This window comes from Balaenoptera physalus, assembly GCF_965194825.1.
Source record: "Balaenoptera physalus genome assembly, chromosome: 11".
Taxonomy (NCBI): Eukaryota; Metazoa; Chordata; class Mammalia; order Artiodactyla; family Balaenopteridae; genus Balaenoptera; species Balaenoptera physalus.
In genome coordinates, this window is record NC_138896.1 from 74268569 (window position 1) to 74293305 (window position 24737).

A 24737-nucleotide genomic window follows, 5' to 3' on the forward strand; every position below is an offset into this window, starting at 1 on the left:
CAGCTCTGTGTCCCAGATCTGGAAACTGAGGCACGAAGAGGTTAAGTGACTTGCCCAAGGTCACTGAGCTAGAAGTGGGAAAGCCAGGACTTGCACCCAAACAAGCTCTGAGCCACATTTTCCCCCAGGCCCACTCAGCCGCCTGACCTCTGGGCCTCTGGTTTGCACAGAGCGGCCACGGACGAGGACTGAGGCCGGGTCCTTAGCCTTCAGATGGGTGCCAAATGGGCCACACACCTCCAGAGAGGATTCGATCACTGGGCCGCATCCAGCCTGCTGAGCGGGAAGGCAGGCTCTGAGGACAGTGAACCTCCACAGCGGAGCACCTTCTGTCACCCGGGACTGGAGCCTCTGTGACTCGCTCAGTAAACATCCTGGCCGCTGCCCACTGCAGCCCTGGGCTTCTTCCCTGAAGGATGTTCTTCAGGACGGAGGCCCACAGGACCTAGAAGGCAGTGTCCCTCTCGGAGGCCGCTTAGAAATAGACTTCCTTGTGGGGGAGGGAAGGGGCAGTGATGGGGCAGGACGGAGGAGAACAGGATGATTCAGACAGAGAACTCTGAAGTAGGTGTCAGTGTCGGGGTGGCCGCGACATCCCTGCTCCTCCAGAGCACAGGCGCACGCCAGAAGGGTGAGGAGCGCGGCTGAGGGGAAAGCATCCGAGGCCAACACCCACAGGCCAAGGAGGCGCAGAGCCCCAGCTGAGCTACCCGCATGGGGAGAAGGACGGCGGTGGTCACCTGGCTCTAGGCCTCAGGGGAGCCTCCAGAGAGGGGACTGCCCGCAGCCAGGCTGGTCCCAACAGGAGGGGCCAGGGAACCTCCAACCCCAGCGGGGGCAGCTCTGGCTGGAGCTAAACACCTCAGCTAGGGCCCCAACTCCAGGAGGGGACGTGGGCCTGGAAAACAACCGGCGACCAAGCCCAAGGTAGCACGCAAATTCGTGCAGACGCCTCCCCACACCATTTTGAAAACAGGTTGCACTCTAAGGTCTCAGCTGGGGGCTTCATCTGTGGAACCCAAGTTGCCTCAAAATATGTTGACTCCATCAGGAACACGGCACACTTTGTGGCCTTCAGGAATGCACACTGTCTGGCAAAGCGGGTGACTGGTTGATGGGCTTGGGCTTCAGTGGGGGGCAGTGCTGTCTGGATTTGCAAAGGGGCTGAGCGGTGTGACCCCGGCCACAGGCCAAGGTTTCACTTATTTCCTGTGATGCCAGTTTCTTACAAAGTTACTACCAGACCCCTGACTGCTAACACATGAAAAAAACCTTCCATGTACGCCCTTAAAACACAGTGACAGGAAATGTTTCTAGTGTTACACTCCTCTGGATCCAATGAGGCTATTTTTAACTACCTTCTCAGACTTAATTTCCAATTTTATCCTATAAAGTTCTAATTCATTCCACCTCCCCTGAACTCTCACTTGACGAGGCTGTGAAGAACATGAGGCAGTCTTGGCAGTTTCTGACGGCTCTGAGGTGGGAGAAGTTTTCTAAGTCTTTGCTCGTCTCCCTCTCTCAGCACACGCCTCCTCCTCCAGGGCTAAGAGGCTCTCGGCAATGTCTGTATGATGTGCGAATAGTCCCACCATCCCCTAGTCACCGACGCCTGACCTTTCCCCTCAAATGCCCTTCCTTCAGTGGGTCCAGGGTGTGCAGTACCAGCTGAGATGCTGTGACACGCCGTGGACCACGGGACACAATGTGGAGGAGGTTTTCGCACTTAGCCCCAGATCCAGAGGTAGGGAAGGGACGCCACGCCGCTTCACCTCCGTCTCCGTCAGAGACTCAAGGGTCCTTGGCCTCCCTCTTGCATTCCCCCTCTAGCCGTGAGCCAGCACAGGCGGGGGTGTCTGCACCCAGAGCCCAGGAGGGAAGGGGCCTGAGGACCTTTAAATCCTGCCTCGGCCCAGCTGCCACCACCACCTACATGCCCCATGTCAGCTGTGCTGGGCTTTGCTTGTTGCCTGGATGTGCCCATGGCCCCCCCAGACCTGCAGGCAGGCTGTTCCCTCTGCGGGACTGCTCTTCCACCCCAGGAGAAGATGCCCCATTGGGCATGCCCGCAGTGCTGGCTGCCACCTCTCGTCGGGGCGCTTTGCTCTCACTGGAATTGCTGCAATGCAAGTCTGTGTTATGAGCTGCCAGATGCACTTACGCTCCTGGTGGTGATGGGGCCACAATGATCTCCCTCATGAGGGTGGTCAGTGCCACAGCTAACATCTACTGAGCAGCTACCTAGGGCCAGGCACAGGTCAAACACTTCCTGCAGACTCATCTCCTTTAATCCTGACCACAAACACGGCAGGCTCATCACAGATAAACACACCAGGGCTTGGAGAGCCGAAGGGATGTCTCCAAGGTCGCTCAAAGGATAAGGAGCAGCCCAGAGCCTGGGCTCTCGGATGCTTTGACTCACTGCACGCAGTTCCCTGGCACGTCTCTGGAGTGCCCACCCACAGAAGAGTCAAATGAATGGACAGCGTTTCTGTCAAAGCTGTTGTGGCCCAGGTCAGCACTGGGTGGGCACTCCCTGGCAGGATTCAGTGTTGGTGATTTTGGGGTCCAGTGGCTTGGCCAGGGATCGGATGGCTCTGAAAGCCAGGATCCCAGGGCAGGCACTGCTATTTCATTAATTTGGGCTGGAAAATAGGTACATTATAATTATATTTTTTAAAAACCCAGCACCCGGAGGTCACGGTGCTGAGAGCTTGGTGCGGGAACAGGCATCAGGAAGAGCGGTTGCGGGGGACCTGGGTGGGCCGGGCTCGGGAGCCAGTTGCAGCTCCCAGCCCTGCCAGGAGACGCAGGTACCGCGGGGGAGGGCCGGGGGTGCAGTGCAGGCAGTGGTGTCAATCGTTTCCCCTCCAGGAACTCGTCGGTGTCTGGGGACGGTGGGCTGTTCAGTTGCACGGGGCCTGCTGGGGTCACTGCCTGGGAGCCGGGAGGCGAGGAGCTCGCGCCTCCGAGCGGGCCTCGACCTGGCCTGGCTGGTGCTGGCCTGGCGCAGTTAATGACAGCAGGAACGGGGAGGCCTGGGGAGCTGGGCACCCGATCCACGGCCGCAGCCGGGAGCAATGTCGCCTCGGCTCTTTAATGTGCCGCCTGCATCCCCTCGGTCCTTACCTTCATATTTCTTTCTCCCTCTGTGCGTCCTGAACCCGTTAAAAGTGACCCCTGAGAATATTGGATGGTATTGAGAAATTATCGTTAACCTTGTTGGGTGTGATGACAGTAATGTGGTTAGGTTAAGGAGAGAGAGAAAAAAAAAAAGACGAAATACTAGAAGTTTTGACAGATTAAAAAAAAAAAAAATCCAGCACCCGCTGGCCAACTTCAAATGGTCCAAATGCCAGGCCAAGTGCAGACGATGGGGTGAATTCACGTCACGGCCTACCTGGGTGAGGACGTCCAGCTGGCCTACAATGTGCTCCAGCGTGCTGGTCAGCGTCTGGGGCATGCTGACGGGCTCCTGGGGCTGGCTCTGCATCGACTCCTGACTCCTGCCCCTGCCTGGTGGCACAGGGGAATCCACTTCTGGCTAAAGACAATGAAAGGAAAGAGAACCCCTTAGTCTTGAGTCAGTGCTTGAGGAAACACCGAGAGGAAGAGCTCCTTGAAGGATCAAGTGGAAAACCACCAGCAAACTCGAGAAGACAAGTTCCAAATGTTGGTGAGCAACGGCGGTGTGGCGGGACTCCCACATCCGGGCTTGCGCGCTCCCTTCCAGCCCCCTTTTCTGAGCAGAGGCCGTGAGTGAGGAGCGGAATCAAAGCACCTGGCAGTCCAGGCTGCAGGGGCCTGGGAGGGATGTGCAGGTGGGCTCTCGGAGGCCCTCAGAGAGGCCGGGGGCTGCCAACTCTTCACACGGCATGCCCTCCACTAGGCCTGTCAGAGTGCGGGACCCCTGAAGCCCAGCCTGGCTCTGAAGTCACCCTTCCTCCTGGTTAGCTTAAGGTCAATTCCCCACCCCGGGAATGGGGATGGCCCAGAACCATCGGGAGGTTCCAACCCTGCCCTGGCCAGATCCCCCAGGAAAACAGATTCTACGTGAACGTCCTGGCCTGACGGCTGGCGGGAGTCAGAATCCACAGGACAGGCGCCCCAGGCTGCTTCAGACAAGACTCCAGGAACATGAGGGGGACTTGGTGTTTCTGCCTAAGATCCTCAGTCCCCAAATGCAGAAGCCATCCTCCTCCATCACCACTGAGGGCAAGTGATTTCCTAAGGGGGCTCATTCCAGTCCAATGCGTGTCCCCCAAAAGTCAGGCACTGCTCTGCACACAAAGGCTTCTCCTGACCCCAGAAGCATCGTGCACGTGTTCAGCAGGGCAGAATGCCGGGAGCCTCCCAAGGACACGGTGGGCAGATGCTCAGGAACCTACAGTTCCTCTGTGGACTTGCCCCCTGTGGGAATGACATGCTCAGTGAGGCCGACACTCTCGGCCAGCCCCCAAACCCCAGTAACCCAGAAATGCAGCCACACTTGGGGCTCAGTGTTTTCAACCACAGCCTCACTGATGGACATTCCACCACATCATTCCCTGGCTTTGCCAGTCATCCAGGGCTCTCTACCGGCACTGGGAGAAAATTCAAACCCCTTAACGGGGCACCCTGCTCCAGCCTGCCTCCTTCCGCAGCTCCGCTCCCACCTCAGTGCTCCCGTGCCCAGCTCCCAGGGCCCCTCATCTACCCTTCCTTCCCCCTGCTCCGAGCATCCTGTCCTCCACTCACCTTGCAACCCCCCATGCCCAATCAGAAGCTCCTCTGTGCTCCGCACCTGGGCCTGCCCCATCCCTGCCCTGTTCCCCCAGCCACTGCGTCTCCAGGGCTAGGACACATGAGTGGGATGAATCAATGCCAGACCACCCACAGGGCCTGCCCCCTGCCCATGTGCCTGTGTCCCTATTCCTGTCTTCTGCCTGCACTCATCGCTCCTCTCCCCTCTAAACCCAGGACATCACTAGGCTCAAAGCCTGTCAACTCCCCATACACCACAGAGCCAGGGTACTCCACCCAGCACTCCTTCACCCCTCAATGCCACAGCCACTGGAGAATACTGGCTATGACTGGGGCTCACCTAGGATGCCTCACACCTGCCACTGGCAGCCGGCTTGCATCTCCTCTGAGTTGGCCCATCTTTTGGATAAATCCAGTGGCCTAGCCCCAGGAAGATGCTCTGCCCTAGACATGTTCACCTGGGCAGGCCTCAGAGTCCTTGAGAAGAATCAGCCCGGAAGAGGATTCCCAACCATCAAAGAAGGGCAGTTTAGCACGTGGACCCTACTTGCATATTTTCCTTTATTAGGAAAGTGTTCTAATCTCATAGATAACAAACTCTCAAGTGCATGTCAATTTGAACTTGGAAAAATGCAGGCCCTGGTGGTTAAAGAGAAATTGAATGTGAGCCACAAGCCTGAGGAGGATTCTTGAAAGCAGGAGCAGTGCCATGTCCACGTGCCCACCGTCCGCCTGTCTGCTTGCGGCACTGTGGCACCGTCCGCCTGTCTGCTTGAGGCACTGTGGCACCGTCCGCCTGTCTGCTTGCGGCACTGTGGCACCGTCCGCCTGTCTGCTTGCGGCACTGTGGCCATTTTGTAAGACCTCGGCCCACCGGGGCTAGGCTCTTCCAGTCCTCCAGGTATCAATACACTTCAGCTCTCAAAGCCCATTCCAAAAGGAAATGTTCCAGAAGCCCTGACTGGCCTTCACCTCACCGCAGCGGCCCCCAGACCCAGGCAGTGCTGTCGGGAGACACAGCAGAGTGCAGCGGGGAAGAGCAGTGACTCGGACAGGCCGTGGTCGACATCTGAGCTCTACCACTGACCAGCTAGGTGGCCCTGGGCAAGAGGTTTAATTCCTCTGGGCCTCCACTTCCTCATCTTCTATAAAATGGGGGTGACGACTGGGCCTGCCCTCCCAAGGGCTGGGCTGTGAGAGGCGCTTATCTGCAAATCACCCACAGGCCTTTCTTGAGAAGCCAGTGCCTACTGCTTCCAAAGGACCCCCTTCGAGACACGCACGCTCTTCCTCTGGACAGAGTCCCCCTGGCTCCCTCAGGAAAGGCCACCAGAGGGAGGGTGGGAACCTGGCAGCCCTCTGTCCTGACAGCCGGCGTCCTCAAGGAGTGGCCAGATGGGCGCTGCCTGCTGCCTGGGAAGGAGGGGATGGAAATTCTGAGTGTTTCTGCAGAGTGGCCCAGAAATGGACAGTGCCGAGCCGAGTCTCTGGAAGCAGGGGTTGGGGGGTGAGCGCCGCTGACTTTACCAACAGGAGCCCAAGCCCAGCCAGCTCCAAAAGAGTACTGAGGACCGCAGCCACATGCCCGAGGCAGGGAGGTGGCCTCTGGAAGAGAGGGCCGTAGGAACCTGAGGCTCAGACAGGAAGTGACTGTCAGAAGGTACCCAGCCCCCAGCCTTGCTCACAAGTCCAGGGTTCTGCCTGCCCTGGGCTATTCCTCCAGCCACAGCATTCGCTCCTGCTCTTACCTTCACCAGGACACAGCCCTTCTCTGCAACCTTGTCCGCTCTTACCAGAAGACATTACAGCACTTGACACACCGCACGTAAAGATGGCTATCGCTGTGGTTTACTTGCCACCTATGTGCCAGCATTTTATACGTCACTTCATTTAATCCCTACAATGACCCCTCACAGCAGGCATTACTAACCTTAATTTTCAGATGGGGAAGCAGGCTCAGGGAGGTTAAATCACTTGCTCTAATATAGGAAATGACGGCTGGGACCTGAACCCAAAGTACAGGCATTTCCTGACAGGAAGCAGCCTCTGACAGGTGACATGGCCTGCGGATTTGCTTCCACACCCCCAGCTCCTCTCTTCCATCCTTGTGGAGGCTCCTGGCTCCTGGCTCTAACACTTTTTGCGTCATTCCTCCACCCCACCTGCCCTGGAATGCCTGCCTGGCACAGAGCTGAACACAGAGCAGGCCCTCCACACACACTCGATGCCTCAAAGAGCCAAGCCCATCATGGTGACACTCCTGTGAAATGACACCTCCCCAAGGCAAAGGGCCAGCAGTCCCGCCCCGCACACCATCGCAGGCACTCACCTGCACTCCAGCACTCTGCAGATATGGCATTTCCCCGAGAGCTCGGCAGATAAGCGATAAAGCAGAGATAAGAAGATGATGGGCAAGAGCAGGAAGAGACGCACTCACGTGCGAGGGCTGTGAGTAATGACAGTGGCGGGATAACAGGAGCAGTGTTTAAGGGGAGAAATCCTATCAGTGCTTTGTCTGTTCAACATCCAAGGGTACTAGGGGCCCTGCCTGGTGGTCCTCGTTAGTTCTCTCACAAGTAAGATTACAACAACATTAACCCAAACATACATACCTAGAAAGTCGCACCAAGTCGACAACTTTCACTTGTACCAAATATAAACATCTTAACATCAAAAGAAAAAAAAAAAAAAAAGGTCAAACTCAGAATAGATGAATCTATTTAACTTTGCGGCAATCTCATTTGGGGTCTGTAGGTGTCCCCACCCTGGTGTGGGATCCCAGGCTCTCACAGTAGGTTAATCTACTTGCCTCAGTTTCTGTTGCTGCCATCCTGTCATACGCCACCATGAGCTCAGCACTGAGCACAGTAGGAATTGTGTAAATATCTGTGGTTGCTTTCAGCCACTCAAACACATGGGTAACCAACCCGTACATTTTCATTAAAAAACAAAAGAGCAGTGCTTGCAGGTCTTCCTTGTGACAAGAAATCAATCCATCTGGGATAACTTCCTCTTTTTTTTTTTTAAATTTTATTATTATTTATTTATTTATTTTTGGCTGTGTTGGGACTTCGTTTCTGTGCGACGGCTTTCTCTAGTTGCGGCAAGCAGGGGCCACTCTTCATCGCAGTGCGCGGGCCTCTCATTATCTTGGTCTCTCTTGTTGCGGAGCACAGGCTCCAGACGCGCAGGCTCAGTAGTTGTGGCTCACGGGCCTAGTTGCTCCGCGGCATGTGGGATCTTCCCAGACCAGGGCTCGAACCCGTGTCCCCTGCACTGGCAGGCAGACTCTCAACCACTGCGCCACCAGGGAAGCCCAGGGATAACTTCTTGACTGGTCTCTGGATTGCCTATGGTCTCACCTTTTCATCATCAAGATGCAGGTATGGATAAGAAGCTTCTGCCTAAGGTAGAGAAAGTTGGGGGAAGTGTTAATCCTATCCTAACAAGAAAAAGAGCAACAATCTAAAAGGATCTTAACTTTTCTTAAATCAGAGAGCTGAGATCACAGAGCAAACAACTAGCCTGAAATCTAAGGAAAGGCAGACTCTTCCAAGGAAAACAGGAAGTGAGCATCGGCTCACCTCTGGCAAAGCCTGGGAAGAAGGGACACTGAGTGCCATATAAGTGGGTGAGAAGAACTGAGTTATGCATGTTAACAAGTTGCAGAGGCTGAGAGTGGCCAGGGTGAGAGTGAAGAACCCCTGGGAGCCACAGATACAAGGGGAGTTTGCACCTACTCACAGGGTCTTCTCCACAGACCTCCACTGGGCATTCATGAGAAAGACAGGGTTGGGGGAGAAAACCATCCTTGAGGGTGCAGGCCTGGAGGAGAGGAGTAGACGTGGAAAAGGCACGAAGCCCTGCCAAGACCCTTCTTGCCTACGGAACAAAATCCTTAATCTACTGGGGGAAGAGCAAAAAGAGATAAAAGCCTCTCTTGCCTTGTGGGAGAGGCAGGAAACCATCCTGAGTGGAGATCATTGAGGTATTCAAAGGCTGAGGGAGGGGCAGGACTACTGAGAATGCCCTACTTCTGAGACCCAGGGACACAGGGCCTAAGACTGAAACTGGCCCAGGACAGCAGAGAATTCCTCCAACAAAGCTAGCAAGCACCAGGTAACAAGCAACAGCAGCCTACTGCTGGGGGAGGGACAAGACCGTGGACACAGACATCCTCTGAGGGGCAGGACCCCAGGGTAGGCTGAAAGCTGGGGGTGGAGCAGGAACACTGCGAAAAATCCTCCAACACCCAGACCTCACCCTAAGTTCAAGGTATCAACTCCTGATAAGACTATTTATCCCAGTCTCTGCTATCCTGAACATGATGTCTGGAATTCAATAAAAACTTATGAGACACTCAAAAAGGCAAGGAAAAAAAACCCCACTGTCAAGAGACAAAGCAATCAGCAGAATTAGATTCAGATGACTTAGATGTGGGCACTATCAGATGGAGAAAAAATAATTATGATTAATATGTTAAAGATTTTACTGGAAAATGTGGACAACATGCATGAACAGGTGGGGAATTTCAGCAGAGAGGTAGAAATTGTAAGAAAGAGTCAATGGAAATGCTAGAAATAAGAAACCCAATACCAGATATGAAGAATGACTTTGTTGGGCTACTACTGTGTTGGCCAAAATGTTCGTTTGGGAAGAGGTTTTGGAAAAACCCGAACGAACTTTTTGGCCAGTCCAACAGTAGGCTCAGCTCAACTGAGGAAAAGAAACCAATGACCCTGAAAACAGATCAATTCCTCAAACTGAAACATAATAGGGAAAAAAAAACCCAGAACGGACTACCTGTAAACTGTGGGACAATATCAAATTATCTAATACATGTGTGACTGGAATCCCAGAAGGAGAAGAAAGAGAAAAGAGACATTTCTTATAGTACAAGTACCCTGGTAATGAATTCTCTCAGCTTTGGTTTGTCTGGAAAAAAAAAAGGGGGGGGGGTGTTTATTTCTCCATTTTTAAAAGATTTTTTTTCTGTGTATAGAATTCTGGGTTGACAGTTTTTTCTTTGGATACTTTTAAAATGTTACTTCCATGTCTTCCAGCTTGTGCAGTTCTATGAGAATAGTTCTGTAATTCTTACCTTTGATCCTCTGTATATAACATCTCCTTTCTCTATCTACCTTTAAGAATTTCTCTTAATCTTTGGTTTCAGAAGCTTGAATATAATTTGTGTAGGGTTCTGTTTTGTTTTTGTTTTTTCATCAGCCTGCTTGTCATTTCTCTGAGCTTCTTGTATCTGTGGTTTGATGCCTTTCATCATTTTCCAAAAATTCTTGGCCATTATCTTTTCAATAGCACCAAAAAACATGAAATGTGTTATCAGTTTCCTATGGCTGTTCTAAAAAAAAACTGTCACACTTGGTGGCTTAAAATAACAGAAATTTATTCTCTCAGAGTTCTGGAGGCTGGAAGTCTGAAATTAAGATATCAAAAGGGCCCCACTCCCTCTGGAGGCACTAAGAATCCTTTCTTGCCTCTTCCAGCTTCTGGTGGCTCCAGAATTCCTTGGCTTATGGCTGCATAACTCCACTCTCTGCTTCCATCTTCACATGGCCTTCTCTTCCCTGTGTGTCTCTTATAAGGACGCCTGTCACTGGATTTAGGGCCAACCTAATAATACAAGATGATCTAATCTCAAGATCCTTAACTTAAGCACATCGGCAAAGACCCTTTCACCAAGTAAGGTCACATTCACAGGTTCTGGGGGTTAGGATGTAGACATATTTCCTGGCGGGGGGGGGGGCACCATTCAACCCACTACAAAATACTTAGATATAAATCAAACAACATATGTACAAAATCTATATGCTGTAAACTAAAATACACTGATGAGAAAAGACCAATATCAATGAAGAGATATACCATGCTCATGTACTGAAGGCTTAAAGTTGTTAAGATGCCAATTCTCCCCAAAATCATCTATAGCAATCAAAAAGCTTATTCCAAAATTTATATGGAAAGGCAAAGGAACTAGAAAAGACAAAACGTTTTTGAAAAAAAGAACAAAACTAGAGGACTCACATTACCTGATCTTATGACTTAGTCTAAAGCTAAAGCAATCAAGACGGTGTGGCATTGGTGAAAGGACAGGCACATAGATCAGTGAACAAATAGAGTCCAGAAATATACACACAGATACATGGTCAATTAATTTTTTTAAATGGTTCACCACTTACCAGAGAGAAGATAAGATAGTATTTTCAACAATTGCTGGAACAATTGGAATCCTTATGCAAAAAAATGAGTTTTAGTACATATCTCATACCATATACAAAAAGTAACTCAAAAATGATTCATAGACCTAAATGTAAAACCTAAAACTATAACACTGGTATGAATTTTTCTTCTAAAACATAGGAGAAAATCTTTGTGACCTTGGGTTAGGTAGATTTCTTAGATATGACAGCCAAAGTATGATCCGTGAAAGAAGAAGCCAATAAAATGAACTTCATCAAAATTCAAAACTTCTGCTCTTTGAAAGGCACTGTTAAGAAAATGAAAACACAAACCACAGACTGGGAGAAAATATTTGCAAGTCACATATCTGGTAAAGGACTTGTATCCAGAATACCTAAGAACTTTCATAATTCAATAAGACAACTAATTTAAAGAATAGGCAAAAAGATTTGAAGACACTTCACCAAAGAACATATAAATATGACAAACAAACATGTAAAAAAATGTTCTTACATCCTCAGTCATCAGGAAAATGCAAGTTAAAATCACCACGAGATATCCCTTATACACCTATTACAATGCTTTAGCGTTAAAAAGACTGACCATCCCAAGTGCTGGCGAGGAGGTGGAGAAACTTGAACTCTCATACACTGCTGGGGAGAATGCAAGATGGAACAACCACTTTGGAAGACAGTTTGACAGTAACATAAAAGGTTAAGCATATACCCATTACACGTCTCAGCCATTCCACTCCTAGATATTTACCCAAAAAGAATGGAAGCATATGTCCATAGAAAGATATGTATGTAAAAGTTAACAGCAGCTTTATTTGTAATAGCCCCCAAATTGAAAATAGCCCAAGTGTTCACAAACAGACAAACAAATTGTATATCCATTCGATGGAGTAGTACTCAGCAATAAAAAGAAATGAACTATTGATAAATGTAACAACATGGGTGAATCTCAAAATAATTAAGCCGAAAGAAATCAGACTAAAAAGAACATATAACTATACGATTTCAATTATATCAAATTCTGAAAAATGCAGAAAAAAGACTCGTAGTTGCCTGGGGCTGGAGGTGGAGGTACTGGATTGACTACAAAGAAGCACAAGGAAATTTGGGGGGATGATGGAAATATTCTATAACATGATCATGGTGGTGATTACATGATTGTTTGTCGAAACTCAGAGAATGGTTCACTTTTTTAAATGGTGAATGTTACTATTTGTGTACTAATAAGTCTGACTTAAAAAAGAAAAAAGATGCAGTTACAACCGAAATGCCCCTAGGATCCCAACAGGTCCATCACATGACACTGCACTTGACACTACCCATCACTGCCACTCTGCACTCAAGGTGAAAATCACTGCCTTGCCACAGGACATTACCAGTGGGCAAAACCCAAGCCTAAAGACCGCAGGTCAGGCCCGTGAGGTCCACCATTGGTCTGGGGATGATGGTTTCCAAATGCAGAAGGTCAGAGTCACATTTCAGTGACTCCCCAGTCGTTAGCAGATGTCCCAAGCAAGGTTTTCCAAGCAGCAGCTGCCCAGCCTATGCAACTTCAGGTCTCAGCTGCTTAGGGGTCCATACACAGCTTGACAGTCATGAGCAAGTGAGGTCTACATACACCTGGCCAGAAGCCAGGAGTGGCTGGAGTTCTACCATAAAGATGTCATGAGCTGACTTGACGGAATGCCCCCCTCTAGTTGGGCGGGGTGGTCAATTATTAACACCTGCTTAAGATGGAAATTTCTCCTTCTCTTTTAGTCTCTAACACCGGACCTTGCCCCCTGCCCAGCCTGCTCCAGAAACTAAAACTCTGTAACAGACAAAAACATCTAGGAACTAACTGGTCCAAGGCTTGGGTCTGGCCAGAGAGGGGAGCCAGAGGTGACCCAGGCCCAAGATCTGGACTGTCTCACCAGTTACCCTCCTAGTATAGACCCTGAGTGCAAAACAAAGAAATGGACAGACACACCACACACCACAGTTGAATCTTTTCAACTTAATCTTTCATCGAACTGCTCATCACATAGCCTGCTAAGCAAGGGTGCAGATTCACAGACACAGACGTTCCTTGGTTTTCACCTCAGGCCTTTGGCTTTGACAATTTGCCTCATGGAAAGTTAACAGGCATCCAGTTCGCCTGCCTCCCTGTCTGCTAAACCTGGCCCTGGCGAGGAGAGCAGGGGACAGAGCAGAGCTCACTTGGGCTCTGCTCAGCTCCAGCTTCTCAAGTGGAAATAGACACAGCTGTTTTCTCAAATCAAAGCTCAAAAGAAACCTGGTACTGTATTCCCCACACATATTTGTGGACTACATCTACTACAGCCTTGTCTGCCCTATAATTTAGGGTTCCGGCCCGGACTCCAACAAGAGAGGAAACTTCTGGTTCTAAACATAGCCTTGAACCCAAGAGGAATTCTAGTTTCTTAAACTCATCTAATTGTTTGGCAATCTTGCCAATGTTCTTCCAAGCCAGCCCAAGTATGTGTGTGGGGTTTGGTTACCGCTGCTGGCTTTTGTCTAGAGTATGAATGTGCAGGGTGCCTCCATGTGTTCCCCACACCAGGCTCCCAAGGAGAGTGAGCCAAGAGGCTCGGGGGGATGGGGCTGGACAGCTTCCTCTGAACTCAATCAGACTCTCCAAGATGACAGATTCCAATTCAGTGTAAGAACCACCCTGTGACCCCAGGCTCCTACCAACGGGAAGCAGACAGGGTGTCCTCTGAACTAAGAATTGTGAAGCGGTCAGAGGATGGGTCTAACCTGGAGGATGAGGGATCCACGTGCCTGACCCAGGCCTCCTCACACAGAACCAGTGCTGTCCAGGCACCAAGACCACAGGCAGCTTGGCCCACTTTCTCACCCTCACAGTCCTCTCCTGAGAGTCCCTCTGAGGCAGGGGCCACAGCTGCCTCTGTCATCCTATTACACCTGTGTGGGTCACAGGCCTCCCTGGCATGTGGGAGATGTTAAATGCACAAACCACGGAACCCCCGTCTCCTCACTCAGGCCCAAAGCAAGACCGAGGCTCCCACCCCCAGGGCTATGTCAGCCACCCCTGGGCTCAACCCCAGCCATCTCCTGCTGACTCCCCAGCCGTGCTCTCCAATACTTGGTCTCCAAGTATTCCTCCCCACACGAGAGGGCTGATTTATACAGCCAAATGTGTTTCAAAGGTGTGAAAGGACGGCCTTGGTAAGAAGCAGGAAACAGGAAGTCATTCCAATGTCCAGATATGCCCCCAGGAGAAAAAAGTAGGGCAGGGGAGGACTGTCCTAGTGAAATGACACGTGAGGGAAGCTGTGGGGAGAAGCGGGGGAGGACAAAACGGGGAGAGGAAGGCTAAGCAGTTGCAAACTGGTGGCAGCCATGAGAAAGCAAGCAGACCATCATGCAGCGAGAACTTTCCTGTGCCCAGGGGAGGTCCTGGCCCTCCTGGATCTGAGCGTGGAGGAAAACCAACCCAGGCTTTAGGGGTGGAAGCCCTCCAGGTCATCACACCCGGTACAGCCAGAAACACGCTGACAGGCAGCAAGGCAGAGCCCAGGGCTCAGGGACACGGATGAGAAGGAACAGGGCAGGGCAGAGTGGTGGGGTCCTCCACACAGCCCAGGGAAGCCTCAGGAGGAGGCAGTGCTGCAGAGCAGCTGCTGCCAGTCTGCCCAGAGTTCCTGGAGAGGGTGCACCTCCGGAGCATTTTGAGAAACGACAACGTCCACAAGCAGACAACGCCGCCCTGCAGTCCCCATGCTGGTGACCAATACCTTTGTAAGAACTCCCTTTGAACACGACCTGTTTCCTGTAGGGCCGGCTCTTGCTCAGTTCAGCTCCACACACGTCACTAAGGGCCCACTCCAGGCTGGGTGCTAAGTAGCTCGGGTTGTTACCTCCTACCTTGAGACAGAAACACCTGCCCTCCCCACCACAAACACCTGAACCGAGACACCCTGGGCGGGAGATCAAGGCTTCTGATAAAGCTTAAGTGTTGACTGTAGTTTTTGTTTTGTTTTTTTAAATTAAACTGCTTTGAACTAACTTTAGACTTAAGAGAAAAGTTGCAAAAAATAGTACAGAAAATTTCCATATATCCCTCCCCAAGGCTCCCCCAGTGTTAACATCTTACATAACCATTAGTACAATGGTCACGCCAGGAAATTAACATTGGGACAATTCCATTAACCAAACTAAGGAAGGGCTCCATTTGAGCTTCACCAGTTTACCCATTAATGTCCTTGGATCCTGATGTTCCAGAATCCTATCCAGGACCCCACACTGCATTCAGTTTTTTCTTAGTCTCCTGAGATCTGTCCAGTTCCTCAGTTTTCCCTTGTCTTTCATGACCTTGACATTTTTGAAGAGTACTGGTCAGTTTTGTTGTCAAATGTCACTCAGTTTGGATCTGTTTGATGTTTTCTCACAACTGGGGTGAGGTTATGCATTTTTGACAAGAGCACCACAAAAGCTACGTGCATGACACCACAGGGCTCACACGGACAGGTCTTATATACCAGACAGGTCTTATATATCTTATATATCAGTGATGTTGACCTCGATCAATGGTGATGTTGACCTCCCTGCCAGGTTTCTCCAATGCAAAGTTACATCTTTCCCTGTGTAGTCAATCATGGGGCACCGTGGCTTGGCACTGTGGCTCTTTAAAAGGGAACGTGTGGCTGTCATTACAAACTCTGCGTGTCAGCCCGGCTTGCTGATGGCCACAGCTGCCCCACAGATGAGAGGCATCTAATGAAGATGAGCGGCAGAGCCGACGTCTCTGGAAGCCGCCGAAGCTCTCGGTGACAAAGAGGAACAGTAGCAGTTTATTTATAGATCCACTTGAAGACAGCTCATTGTAACTACTGGAGTTGAATTTTTAAAACCTCGGGAACAAAGGCTGGCTATTTTAAACTCTCCTTGCACTTAGTTCAATGGAGAGTGTTCGAGGCACCAACCATCCCCGGGCACCACTCCCACCACTCGGCAATTCATATTTTGTGCAGCATCTCAGGACACGAGCAGAGCCTGCCAAGACAGATAACCAGGACTGGCTCTGCCTACCCCGCAGAGGCAGCGGGCCTCCGATGAGGCAAAGCCCTCACCCTGGTGCTGCCCAGGGAGGAGCCGAGGGAGGCTGCCTCCCCCCCCCACCCCCCCCAACCCCGGTGTCTCACAGCCTCCCTTTCCTGGAAGATGAAGTTGCACACAGCTGTTGTGAATCAAGGTTACATCACCCCTCTCCCTCCCTCCCCCTGTAGGCTGTGAAGAGGGACAGCGCACCCCAGCGGACGCCTGCCCCAGGACAGCTGGCAGTAGCTGGCCCACCTGCGCTGACACATCTCCAGGCTGGGACAAGGGCGTCCTGGAGCTCAGAGTACACAACTCTCCCTTGTGGACAGTGGGAGGGTGGAGCCCCAAGGCTCTGCCTGGCCCGGCCCAACTGCAGCTCTAAGCTAAGAGCGCTCAACCTCTCCACGTAGCAGGACCATGGTGAGGAGGGGAGACGTGGGCTTTCAAAGGCTCCCACGTCCTTATTTGAACAAAGAGCACAAAACAATGTTCTTGACACAATGCAGAAAAATGTGAACATGGACTAGGCATCTGATATTACGGAAATATTAATTTTGTTGGATGTGATAAGAGCACTGCAGTTATTTAACCCAGAAAAGTCTTTATTTAGGGTAACATATCTGGATTAAACAAAAATATTCCAACTCTTCTAAAAAAGGGTGGGAGGAGATGAACAAAATAAGATCGGCAAAATGCTAAAGCTAGGTAAAGGATACATGGGGGGGTGGTTCATTATATTATTCTCTCTACCTTTTGTGCTAGCTTGAAAATTTCCACAATACAAAGGGTTTTTTTGTTGGTGGTGGTAAAAAAAATAAAAAAATAAAAAAATAAAAGCTCCAGGCTACTTGAATGAGCTGTGGAGCTAAGGCCAGGCAAGCGGGACCCCAGGAGGAAGGTGAGGCACAGGATCACCCCCACTCTGGTGTTCTGGCACTTTCAAGCACAGGAGGCAAATAAGGCTGAATCCACAAACGTTCAGACCAGCCTTTGGCACTGCCATAGAGAAAGCCCCGATGGCACCAAGAGCATTCAGTGAACCCTGCAGCAATGTCTGGACCTTCAAAGAAACTAATTTTAAGATAATCTCCATGGAAACCATCTATTCTGATTTTTTCCATGGTAACCAATGAGAACATAAACACAAGCATTATCCAACACCCTTACACCACATGGACAACGCTGCCATCCAATCTGGAAAATACAAGCTGAAAAGGGATTTTTTCCATTGAAATTGAAAGAAGGACTAAAACTTCTAGTCCAGACATGTAGATTCTCCCACCCTCCACTGCCCACACCACCCCTTGCCACCTGCCCCCAAACTGACAAACCAGGTCAGAAAGTGGTTTCCTTCACTTAGCCTGGGACCATCAAACACGGCAAAAGGAAAGCGCCAGAGCCTGCCTCTAGCCTCACACACTCAACCCACGATGCCCACAGACAGCAGAATGTGTCCACTGAACTCTGATTTCCTGAGCATTCTGCTCAGGTGTCCAGACACATGTTGGGCACCCCATGGAGACCAAGGCCCCAGGCCTCCAGGGCAACAAGTTAGGCCTGTGAAAAACTGACTGTGGCCGAGAGGGGCTGCTCCACCAAGCAGAGTGCTCTGGGTAGGTGGAGCAGGAAGATTTCACAAGCTGCTGCCCTTCCTGGGAAGGCTGCATGGAGGAGGTGCCATCTGGAAAGAGACTAAAAGGAGGAGCGCGGCTCTGCTGGGGAACAGGGAGGTGGAGCCAAAGAATCACAGTCAGATTTAAGCAACTCGGTCTATTTCCACTTGTGGCTCATTTCTTCCATTTTCAGGTTTCTAGGTTTGAAAGCAGCATGGAAGGAAGGAAGGGAGAGAGGGAGGGAGGAAGGCAGGCTAGCTCTCAGATGCCGCCCTCTCTACTTCACGTGCATGGCCTCTGCTGGCTCTCTGTGGAGAGGGGACTTGTCAGCGTGGCCTAACCAGGCTGTGGATGTTTATCATCACTGTCACCAAAATGGTAGCATCACTGCAGTGGCTCCAGGGCTGAAACAAAGGCACTCTGAGGCATGCGGTGTGCCCTGTCCAGGGCTGTGTGTGCCTTGGAATAAAGCACCACAATGTCAGGACCCCACTGTCCTGTGATTTGGGCTCGATTCCCCATGTGCAACTGTGGAATCTCCACTGACCTTGAACCCATGCTTTGGCTGCCAGGGGGAAAGGAAACCCAAAACAGCTCTGAGTCCCTTGAAAGAGATGAGAGCTCTCACAGGTGTGTGTGAGCGCCCAGGTTCACACACCAGGTGTGTCCCGATGCATGCAGAGCTGGACACAAGGGTGTCCAGGCTTTGTCTGGATTCCACACTGTGACTACCTTAATACATCTTGCCCTGGATTTCTACGACTACGTGCCCTGTTGGTTTAAGTCATTAATAGGCCTTCCTTCCTAAGAATTGTGCCATTCTCCTCTGGATAGGGACCTTGTGAAAGGGATGGGAATTTTCCAGTGGCGGGAAACTACCATCAGCCTCTCAAAAGGGCAGCTCAGAGAAGGGAGTTCAGTTACTGCCCCATCCCACAGCCCCATCCTCTTGGTGCCACTGCCGTCATCGCTGTTTCAGGGCTTGTTCCTGCTCTTGCTACCTGGAGGCACTTCCCCAAAAGGCTCTACAAAGAAGACCTCTACCTGGGGGTTAAAATGTTGGGCCACAAGCACCCAGGCCGTCCCAAGCTCAGGTGTCAGAGACTCACCCGCCAGCTTCCCTAAAGGCCCAGCAGACTCTGGAGGATGGGAGGTGACCTAGGCACCCCCATCTGCAGGGTAAGAGGTGGACACTGAGGACAATGCAGGAGGCAGGTGGCCTGGAGAACATGGATTCAAGCACTGATGACGGAACTGATGCAGCAGCACTAATGGCCAGGACAGGAGCTGAGAGAGGATGACAGGCCCGGCAGAGGCCCACGGAGGGCTGCCCTGGGTCCCATCCTCTAACTGATGTCCTTGGCTGGTAACAAAACCACACATCTGCCTGCCCAGTTGTAAACAGAGCTCAGTGGGTTTAAAGAGTGCCTTTAGGTCTAAAGAGCCTAAAGGGCAACACCGGGATTTCTTTTAACACCACACCGAGATCAGAACCAACCACACCGCTTTTCCTCTTCTGGAAAGAGGAAGACTACAGTGCTCCAAACTGGGCTGAAGGGACACCAATTCTCCAGGTGCCTCTCCCAAGCTGTAGCCCCCATGAGCCACAGAAACTTCCCAAGATGGACAGAGACTCACTCTCTCTCTCCAGCCACCTCCCTGCTCGCGATGCCAGGGTGTCAATCGGCTAGACTCTTTTCCAACCAACCAGCAGCATCAGCACCACCTAGAAATTTGTTAGGAATGTAAATTCCCTACTGAATCAGACACTCTGGGGATGGGGCAAGCTGAATTTTAACAAGCCCTTAGGGTGACTCTGATGCACACTGGAGTTTGAGAACCACTGCAAGAGGCTTGCTGCAATAAATGTCAAATGTTAAAAGGCCTGTCTCCTCACTCCACTGCCAGGAAGCCCAGCAACTCTGCCTGATGCGTTTCTGCAAACATTGTTCTCGTGCTTGGCAAAGGCAACCCCTCCCTTCTTGTAAACACAGTAATTATTTAACATGTGGCTGGTAGCAGCCCTGACCCACCTCCCAGTAAGTCAGTTGTAGCCTCTGGAAGGAAAGGAGAGGGCATCCCGCCTGCCTCCCAGTACTGGATACAACAGGTCAGCGGGGAGGGCTCAGCCCCTCACTCTGATCCCTGGGCCCAGGAAGCCCCTCTGCTAGGGGCGTCGAATATCTGCTGCTCCTCGACCATGCACAGCCACGTTACCCATCAGCTACTGTCCAAGGGTGCTCTGTTTCAAGCAGGAAACTTTCTTTAAATATCGCAGTTTGGTGACAAATATTGAATCTTCTATCTTTCTAGTCTCCTCTGTCTTCCCATGGAAACTAAGAAACCTATAGCACTTTACACGACTTCCATTCAGGTAAAGGTGGGGAAAATGCAATCTGAGTATGGAGTGAGGCATCTGTCTGAGCACCTCTATCGCCCAGGGTCAGCAAAGGCTGCGGCGGCTGCCCTGCCCTGCCCTCACCCCTGCAGGATGGTCTTTTGCAGAGTGAGCCGGTAAAATGGAAAATGCCCAGAGAAGTAATGTACTCTGGGGGGAGAAATCAGGATACAGAGAATCCAGATGACCTGTCTGAGGTTACAGGAGAGATGTGCCACATCCAGCCAGGCCCCAGCCTCGGCTTGGAACAGGATACAGGGGCAATACTGCCAGCCAAGCTCTTAAAGTGGCTCCCAGAGCCAGAAGTTTCCAGCATCATCCACCTCCCTAGTAGGGCTGCCCAAGAATCCTCTCCAGGGCAGCCATCCTTGTAAGACTGCGGTCCTCACCGCAGGAAGCACCTGGCCAGCGAGGTCTCTTATTGTTCCCCTGTACTGTGCCCAGCCCCAGGCCATTCCAGGTGACCTGGAGACACCTCACAGAACAGGAACCTCGGGGTCTTAGTGGGGGGAATAACGGGGACCAGCAACGGGGAGTCAAATTTCACCAAGGGTGAGGGGCATGCAGACACCAGAGGCCCCAAGGCGGTGCCAGGACTCAACACAAGCACACACACACAAAAGTGACCAAGAGCTGTTTCTGAGTCACCAGAGTCTGTCCTGTGCTGGGCTTGCATATCTGTCCCAGGGGCTGAGGAGGCTAGGATGCCCACTGAGAAATGGGGAGAATACTTCTTGATCGTTTCCAGTCTAGGGTCTCTTAGTTTTGCTAACAAAAGGGCTGAGACCCAAGGGCACAGGCTTGATTGGTACCTGGGCCACTCACCAGCAGGTGACCTTTGGGCTCAGGTTTCTCCTCTGTGCAGCACAGTGGGCAGGAATTATCCCATGGGAGTCATCCACTAAGTCCCAGGAAACATGAAAACAAAGTCCCCACTGTTCCTAAGTCAGCCCCCAAGGCCCAGGCGCTGCCAGGCCCAACAATGGCCAAACCAGGCAAGAAGGTACTGGGAGGGGCCAGGGAGCGTCTGCTTTCCTGTGTTTCTCACCAGGCTCTCGTTCACATGGATGAAGGAAGCTGTGGGAGGCCAGCTATTCAGCCAGAGGGTGCAGCAGAGGGAGAGCCCCCAGCACATTAAGAGGCACATCTCGACCCCCACAGATGCCCCGAGCCTAAGGCAAGGTCAGCCGATGTGTTAGGAGTCTGGGTCCCATGAAACCAACACTTTTCCAAGATGCCTGTGTGCCTGGCATCCTCTGACTGAGGATCTGCTGCCAAGAGCCCCTTGCAACAGCTTGGAGAACTCAGAGCCAGAACTGGCCTCAAGTGGAGAAATGAGAGGCTCCCCTCTAAGACACTTGGGGTTCACAATGCCCCATCTACCAACCCACACTTCTCCTCACTACGAAAAGCAAATGCCAGCCAGAAATGTGTGTTCTCAGTAAAAGACCCAAGTCATCCAAGTTCCCAAGCGAGAAAGCAAATCTATGAGGCAGGTGGAAACGGGTCCCTTCCCCAACCTTGACCCAATGACTCCTCAGTCCAGGTGCCTGCATGAGAACCCAGATCTTGAGCAAACGCCACCTGGGATTCCCAGATCCTCAGCGTGGGGCAAGATCCAGTGCCAAGACTCTCTGGGCCAGGGATCAGGGCCCAAGAATCCCTAAGTCAAGCCCACTCTGTATAGCACCCCAAAATGGAAATGTGGGAGCTGAAGGGGGGCACAGGGGGTGTCTGGGGCTCCCCTTTCAGAACCAGAGAAACTAGGAAGAAGAAACAGGCCATCCTTAGGGAAGGCTGAGGCCTTGGACCAGATATCCTCGGCTAACCTGGCCTCCTCTTCCTGGGGACAGTCCTAGCACTGAGGCTCAGGGGGTCCTGGGCACCATGCCCTGAGGAGTCAGGGGGTGAGGGGGGAAAAGAGGCCTGTTTCCACCCACCTCATGGATTTGCTTTTGTGTCTGCCAGCAGAGAGGACTTGGGCTACTCATCAGGAAGCACAACTGATGCCCGCAAGAGTCCAGAAGCCACAGTGGACCTCACAGGGACAGTCTGCTGAGCGGAGTCAACCTCAAATGTGACCCGGTCAGAAGGGCCCCCACCCCTGCCTGCTGTCCCTCACCGCAGCAGGTTTGGAGCACATTAAGTCCCCTGCCCGGGCAGGGGACTTGCCTAGCTCTGTTGGACAGAGGAAGGAAAAGGAACATTTTAAAAATAGCTAAAGCTTGGTGAGCACTTGCCACATGCCGGGCACGGTTCCAAGTGCCTGCTTGGCATGTACCACCTCGTGAAATCTCCCAAAGGAGGACCTGGCATCTCCCCATTTGAGGTGAGTGGAGAAAAGCCCTCGGCCCTAGACCTCAAGGTTCTCTGAACTGGAGGGCAGCCAGCCCAGAGAACTCAGGAAGTGGTTTTTTAGTTTTACTGAATTACCTAGAATTCGGCCTTCTTCCACTCCTGCCCCACCCAGCACAACCTTCCTTCTCAATTGCATAACAGGCTCTCAGATGTTTGAAGAGAGGGCAAGAATAAGATTATATCAGAATAGATGCATCTTTGCTATTAAAGATGGTTTTACGATGCTTCTGTGGTTGAGGCAGAAGTCAGCTATAGCGGCTGGGACTTGCGGGGCACACGCCAAATCCAAGGTCAGCCAAGACACAGTGGTCCATAGCCTCAGGGACAGACCTAAAAGCAGAGACAGCAGGAGGGAGTGAAAACGGTGAGGATGAGCGCAGAGAGGGCGAGAGGGCGAGAGGACGAGGGCTGTAGCAGGAACAGAGCTAAACAGGAGCCCCTTGAAAACGCCAGCACAAGCCCCTGACACAGACAGCTCATGGGGTCCCACACAAGCCCCTCTGGGAGGCGGCTCATCTGCTTGAAACCTTGCAACCTTCCTCCAGCCATGCAGTGTGTCGTGCGGCAGACCACGGAGTTTCCTGCCCACCCTCAGCCCAGTGCATGGGCTGGAGTCCTTCCTCTGCAGGCTTCCAAGCAGAGAAAGCTCCCCAGCCACAGCCCTGAAATCCCTCCTCATGGCAACTCAGCCAAGAATAGAGGGAAAATGGAACCCATTATTCTCATTCTGAAGGGCTGGGAAATGGCTTTTGCTTTTCAACATGAAATGTGTCTAAAAATAAGCTGTGAATTTCAACCAGAGGTTGAAAATAGCTCCGGCAGTGAACAGAGCTCTGTTCAGAGTGGGCTCAAGGATGGCCTTCATTCCAAGAGCGGGAGTTGAATGCCATAGTCAGGGCAGGGGTCCAGGGCAGGGGCTGTCACAGGCTTACAGGGCTGCCCTTGCCATGGTCTGCCCCTCTGGCTTTAAACTGCCACTGTAATAGGCACGTGGTCCAGAATTCAAGATCCAGCACCTGGTCCAATGCGCTTCCTAAAATCCCCAAACGCACAGGAGTGACTTGTGCGGCATTAGAATCTGAGACCTAGTGTGTAGACAGAGCTGAAGGGGGAGGGGCCTTCAGGTCTGAGAGCTCCTTGGGCACGGTGGTGGTGCTCGTGGGCTCTCTGAGAAGCCAAGCCACCAAATCACTCACCAGGTACTACCGCAGAGCCCGGGAAGCCCGCAGGCAGGAAGGGTAAGAACACACTCCAAGTGTAGTGAAGAAAACCAAGTTGCTCAAGGTCTTTTTTTGTTGTTTACCATCACCCATGGAAGATTCCACAGTTCGATAAGCCAAAGGACATTTCTACAAAGTGGGCTTGTGTTAGAAAGTCAGGCTGAGAGACCTGGGCCACAGCTGTTGGTGGGGAGCCCAGATCTGGCCCATCAAGCAGGAGCACAGGCTCCAGAGTCCTCAGTGCCCCCCCTAAGCTCCTCCCACCCTGACAGCCATGCCCGCATTCCCACCCTCCTCCTGCTGCTGCAGCAGCCCCATTTCTGGGCTCACTCCGAGGCAGGAGTTACTGCAGTGATTCTCAACTGGGAGCAGTGCTGCACCCCAGGAGACATTTGGCAATGTCTGAAGACATTTGTGACTGTCACAACTGGGGGCGGGGATGCTATCGGCAGCTAGTGGGATGCTCCTCAACATCCTACAATGAACAGGATTTCTTTGGGCCAAGACTCATCCGGCCCAAAGAATCAATGTGCCGAGGCTGAGAACCCCCAGGTTGCTGGAAGGATGGTAATGTGGACAGAGCTAGACGGGTGGGGGCTCCCTGAGGAGCTGAGACACCCCGGCCGGCCACAGAATTGGTCATCAGTACTATCTCGGTGCCAGGGAAGCCCTGGGGCAGGACGGGCAAGACCATCCTGTCAGCTTGTGTACCCAACTCATGGGAAGACCTAGTCACTGAGCCGTGCTATACTGACTAGCTTGCCTCAGTTTGGGAAGACGAAAAAATTCTGTGTATGATGGTGATGATTGTTGCCCAACAGTGTGAATGTACTTAATGCCACTCAACTGTATGCTTAAAAATAGGCAAAATGGTGAATTTTATGTTACGTATATAAAACAAAACAAAACAAAACAGCCTCCCCAGCTCTCCTCTTGACCTGGGAGTCCTGAGATCAGAGCAGCCCCTGAAAGGGTACACCGGTGGTATGCGTGTGTGGACATAGTGCGTCTGGAGGAGGACCTATAGGTCAGTTCAGAGTCTCAAAGGGGCCTGAGACAAATGAGGAAAAAGCCCCAAATGAAGAATGATTTTAGGATTAACAAGTCAAGTCACTTCATAGGTTAGCAG

The 24737-nt window shown here is 51.6% G+C and overlaps 1 protein-coding gene across 3 annotated transcripts in view; it reads right to left on the minus strand.

The window, feature by feature from the left end:
* The window catches only part of POC1A (POC1 centriolar protein A), a 73268-nt gene that overhangs the window by 17623 nt on the left and 30908 nt on the right, over positions 1 to 24737 (minus strand). For 2 of the 3 annotated variants that reach the window (XM_082414520.1, XM_082414521.1), the window contains one exon: positions 3401 to 3544. In XM_082414520.1, coding sequence (XP_082270646.1) covers positions 3401 to 3544 — 144 coding nt within the window. Of the gene's footprint in view, positions 1 to 3400; positions 3545 to 6591; positions 8148 to 24737 lie in introns of those variants that run through there. The other variant, XM_082414522.1, reaches the window with a different exon arrangement.